This window comes from Myxine glutinosa, chromosome 4, assembly GCF_964187855.1.
Source record: "Myxine glutinosa chromosome 4, kmMyxGlut1.1, whole genome shotgun sequence".
Taxonomy (NCBI): domain Eukaryota; kingdom Metazoa; phylum Chordata; class Myxini; order Myxiniformes; family Myxinidae; genus Myxine; species Myxine glutinosa.
This window is the reverse complement of record NC_136264.1, coordinates 78,350,693-78,355,555: the sequence shown is the minus strand read 5'-3', so window position 1 is coordinate 78,355,555 and position 4,863 is coordinate 78,350,693. Positions and strand designations below refer to the sequence as shown.

Below are 4,863 nucleotides of genomic sequence, written 5' to 3'. Positions count from 1 at the left end.
TGTAACAGTACACAAAAAGAGAAATCCAAATAACTTTACTGAATTTCATACGAAGATGACGAATTTAGTTCTTTTGAAGGGAAATTCGGATGAAGAATGATACACGCCCACTTTTCATCTAACCAATGACTGAGCATCAGTTTGTGTTCTCCACCTCAAAACGCTTTGTGATCCAGATATTTGCATATGAACCTTTATAAGAGGGAATCGTTCACACTCGTCTTCTTATTCTTTCTCTGAAGGTTCATATTTAACTGGTTCAATATCGACTCGTCATGCCTACGGATCAGCCCAAGCAAGTGGCAGCAAAGAAGGGTTCGAAGAAAGCCGTTTCCAAAGCGACTCGGAAGGGTCCCGGGAAACGGCGTCATCGCAGAAAGGAAAGCTACGCCATTTACATCTACAAGGTGCTGAAACAAGTTCACCCCGATACGGGTGTTTCTTCCAAAGCGATGAGCATCATGAATTCCTTCGTTAACGACATCTTTGAGCGCATCGCATCCGAAGCATCTCGTCTGGCGCATTACAACAAGCGCTCCACTATCACATCGCGGGAGATCCAGACGGCAGTGCGTCTGCTCCTTCCCGGGGAGTTGGCCAAGCACGCCGTGTCCGAAGGTACAAAGGCCGTGACCAAGTACACCAGCTCCAAGTGAGCTCGGACTCGTTTCTCGAGTTCATCCCCAAACGGCTCTTTTCAGAGCCACTCAATGTTTCTTTAATGGAGTGCGACTTTTCCTCTTCGTGTCCTTCCTTGGTGAAAGAACCACGTGATGTCATCTGTAACTAGAAATGTGGTTCATATTAATGTGCAGGTCAGGTTATCATCAACATTGTACTGAAGTAAAAAGTAGTCCTGTTAAAACTTCCTGTTATTCCATGGATCGGTTTAGTTTGTCATGAGTTGGAACATAATTTATTGTGAGGTGGGTATGTTTGTTCGGCAGTCATGATTAAATTTGATGAGGACCATGTTTGTCCAATCTGCTCCAATCTATATTATAAAAGGACCCGTGTCTGTCTGTTTGTCGTGACATAACGTGAGACGGATTAACAGATTTCAATAAATCCAACTATGGTGAATTCGCGAAACTCTTGGGTGTTTGTGATCCCAAAAAAGAAATACCTTTTATTATGGGTACATGGACACGCGTGTCAAAACTGCAAATGCCAACACGTGAGGTTGGTTATCCTTGCACGGAGAACAGAATCTCCCAGGAATCCTCTTCTTTATTTATTACTCCCGCCAGGGAGTAATGCATCCATCCGATGGTGTCCGTCCGTATGCGCATGTGTTCGTGTGTGTGAGCAAGATATCTGGAAAAGTTCTCAACGGATTTGGATGAAAGTTGGTGAGATGATTGCGCTTGGGATAAGGAAGAATTGATTAATTTTTGGTGAAGCTCAGGATATTATTCCATATCCAGGAATTTTATTTGGGAATTTTTTTGTTTTACTGCATTAAAGCTTTTATTCTTATTCTTAAATGATGTTTTCTCTCCTCTAATTCCGAGATATATCAAAATAAATTCTGACAGTTAGGGCTTACTTTCTTTTTTATTTATTGTTTTGGGGAGAGGGGATGTTAAACAAAACGTATCATTCCAACTTGACCCACAGCGGGAGTATGCGCTCGAATGAGTGGCGTTCTTGTTTCCCCAAAGATTAGCCATTGCAGCAGAGATTGGTATTGCCATCAGCGAAGAGACAGGTCTTATATTTTAGTATATCGGAACTGATGGGGCAGTTACCACGAACTCAGAAAATCTATTAATTCCATTTCTCAGTTACTCTTCGCCCGAAACAGCTCTTTCGTCGAGCCATGTAACTGTTCTCCTAAAACAACTTTCAGTTCAGAGCGTGGCCTCTAATTGCACGAAACATCACTGCAACAAAGTGCTCGGGCTCCTTGGCTTTTGAGCCTCTAATTAATCTTTCAGACTTCAATATCTCACCTTTTCACCTCGTCGAAATCAAAGTAATAAACGGAGCTGTCTCCATTGCATTTCTGGTGCCACAGAATAAATCATAAAGTTCGAGACGCCTGAAGCTCTTTCATGAATGAGGTGGTGGCTCTGAAAAGAGCCGTTTTGTTGTCGCTGTTGATGAACACCACCCCCAGAATGTTTAACCACCGAACCCGTAGAGCGTACGGCCCTGGCGCTTCAAAGCGTACACCACATCCATGGCAGTAACGGTCTTTCACTTGGCGTGCTCCGTGTAGGTAACACTAACAGCATCGCGGATCACATTTTCCAGGAACACCTTGAGAACTCCACGGGTTTCCTCGTAGATGACCCGAGATGCGCTTTACCCCACCACGACGAGCGAGGCGACGAATAGCAGGCTTTGTGATTCACTGGATGTTATCACGCAGTACCTTACGATGACGTTTTGCACCTCCTTTACCGAGACCCTTTCCACCTTTTCCACGTCCAGACATGACCACACGGTTTGCTTCTAAACCCAAATTAGCAAAACCACGAACGTTTGCGTCTGTGTGGATGATAGTTGTACTGAGGCTTTATATTGGTGGAGAGCTCGATGTGACAATTTGTTCTTTAACCTTTGCACTTTGCCTCATACGGTTCATTACTTTCTCGATGTGAAGCGGTGCTTCCTTTATGATTTCTACCACGTCCGCGCGTGTGTTCTTTGCCTTTTCACCTCTCTAGCCGCGCATGCGCACGTTGTCCTTAAGCTTTAACAATGTGCAACTGCACTCGCTCTTGCGGTCCCTTCGCTTTCGCTCAAAGAAAACAGAATCTTGTCAAATGAGGTTTAACTTCGGCAATAATTAACGGCGATTTCATTCTGAACACAACTGCAGAACTTTGCCAAAATAAACAACAAACGCAAACGACCCGAGGTTGCAAATACGCTTCGAAGATCTCAAGTAATTGAAGGATCGATATTTTCATGACAGTTTGGATTTCAAGAAAAGTAAAAGTGCCCTTTTTGGCGGACATTAACCTCGATGAACCACCGTCCATTATCAATGTCATTTCATTGCGGTTGAAACACAATAAATTATCGTGACGTTCAACCAGTGAACAGCAGAACCTTTCGTTATTATTACGAAGCTTTACTTTAACGCGTCGAAGATCTTTGAAGATGCTGCATGGAAGACCTTGCACCTTTCTTGGACGACAGGGGATTAATTGAACCAGTCAGGTAAATGTGAATGAGATATCACAACAGGTTCGTTTACAAAACCTGGATGCAAACAGAACATCACACGAAGCACGACACAAGATTCGGGTCGACGATTTTATTCGCGCTTGGATAATAAATAAAAAAAACTTTTCAACCATTGCTTACACCCTTGTGCTGTTGGTAAGTGGTAACCAAGTACTTTCACATTTGTGATGGTCCATGCTGAGATGACCTCGACACGAACCTCCAAAAAGGAGTTTTTTCATGTTTGTTTCATTGCCTTGCAAAGGTGGCTGCAGACAGGTGCACATTTCACCATTAAATCTGTGAGGTTTATGTCGGGTCAAAGAAGATATTTTGCTCGTGAAAATCTTATTCTGAGCATAGAAACCCCTTGGGTGAAGCCCGAGAACGTGTTCGAGTTAGCAATGTTCTGTCAAAGCAGATCGTCCATCTGCCGTATCGGGCGGTGGAATGCGGCGAAAGGGCCAGATATTTGAAAAGATGCTTCTCTCCGTTTGCTGGGATGTTCTTGTACCTGAAACGATTGTGCGCATTGCGCATGGAGTTATCGTTCATGTGAATAACAAAGCTCAAAGTGATGCAGGAAACACAAACGGAAACGGTGAACGACTCCGAACGCTGACGTTGATTTCTACCACGTCCGCTCCTTCGCTCCGTCACTATAACAGGCGACGTGGTGAAGGGACGCTTTATTTGTGCAACACTGAACCTCTTTTTGGATTTTTGTGTTACTTCTCATACTCTTGTTGGTGCGAAATGTCGGAGACTGTTCCTGTTTCAGCAGAACTTTCAACTTCGGCCCCGTCTGTCAAGCGAGGGAAGAATAAACCTGGCGCTTCCAAGACCCCGAAGAAGACTGACGGCACCCTTTCGGAAAAGATCATCAAGGTGGTGGGATCGAGCAAGGAGCGAAATGGGATGTCGCTTGTCGCCTTGAAAAAGGCCCTGGGGGCAGATGGCTACAATCTCCATCGGAATTCCGTTCGTATCAATTCGGCTGTGAAGAGGCTCGTTGCAAGTGGAAATGTTGTGCAGACCAAGGGAACGGGCGCTGTCGGCTCATTCAAACTGAACAAGGAGAAGAGTGCAAAAGTGAAGAAGAGCACCAGTCCCAGAAAAGTTGTGAAGAGCACAATCAAGTCTAAAGCGGCCAAGAAAGCGACCAAAAAGCCAGCAGTGAAGAAGGTGGTGCGGAAGATATCTCCCAAGAAACCGAAAAGATCTATCGCCGCCTCTTCGAAGCGATCCAGTAAGTCGCCTGCAAAGGTGAAGAAAAACGTGAAGAAGGTTCTGCCGAAGACCAAGGGAAAGATCAAGACGATGAAACCAAAGTCCAAGCTTGCAACCAAGGGGTTGAAGAACAAGAAGGCGACGCTCAAAAAGAAGTGAGAGGAAGGGAAGACGAGAGAGTCGAGGTGAAGTTTCTCTTGTACCTCCTCATCTCACTTGCCCAAAACCCACAACGGCTCTTTTCAGAGCCACCCACCTCGTTCACTTGAAAGGAGCTGATTCGATGGTTCATAAAATCACTGGTGGGGCTGGTACACTGCAAACAACAAATTGGGTGCATCCTACGTGCAGACATAATAGATATAACCTTTGTATGCAGTATTTGATGAAGTGGTTTGTGAAAGAGCTTTATAAACAAGAGCACGAGGTTCAAATTATTTGCAAGACCCACAA

The 4,863-nt window shown here is 44.6% G+C and overlaps 1 protein-coding gene across 1 annotated transcript; it reads left to right on the top strand.

Annotated features, from left to right (window-relative positions):
* Positions 1-222: 222 nt before the first annotated feature.
* Positions 223-1,410, top strand: LOC137424843 (histone H2B 1/2-like). The gene has a single exon (XM_078776032.1). It carries the CDS (start codon positions 276-278, stop codon positions 654-656), a length of 381 nt encoding a protein of 126 aa, XP_078632158.1. The 5' UTR covers positions 223-275; the 3' UTR covers positions 657-1,410.
* Positions 1,411-4,863: the final 3,453 nt, after the last annotated feature.

Coding starts and splice junctions, on each gene's coding strand:
- LOC137424843 (XM_078776032.1), top strand. CDS start 276: ATGCCTACGGATCAGCCCAAGCAAGTGGCAGCAAAGAAGGGTTCGAAG.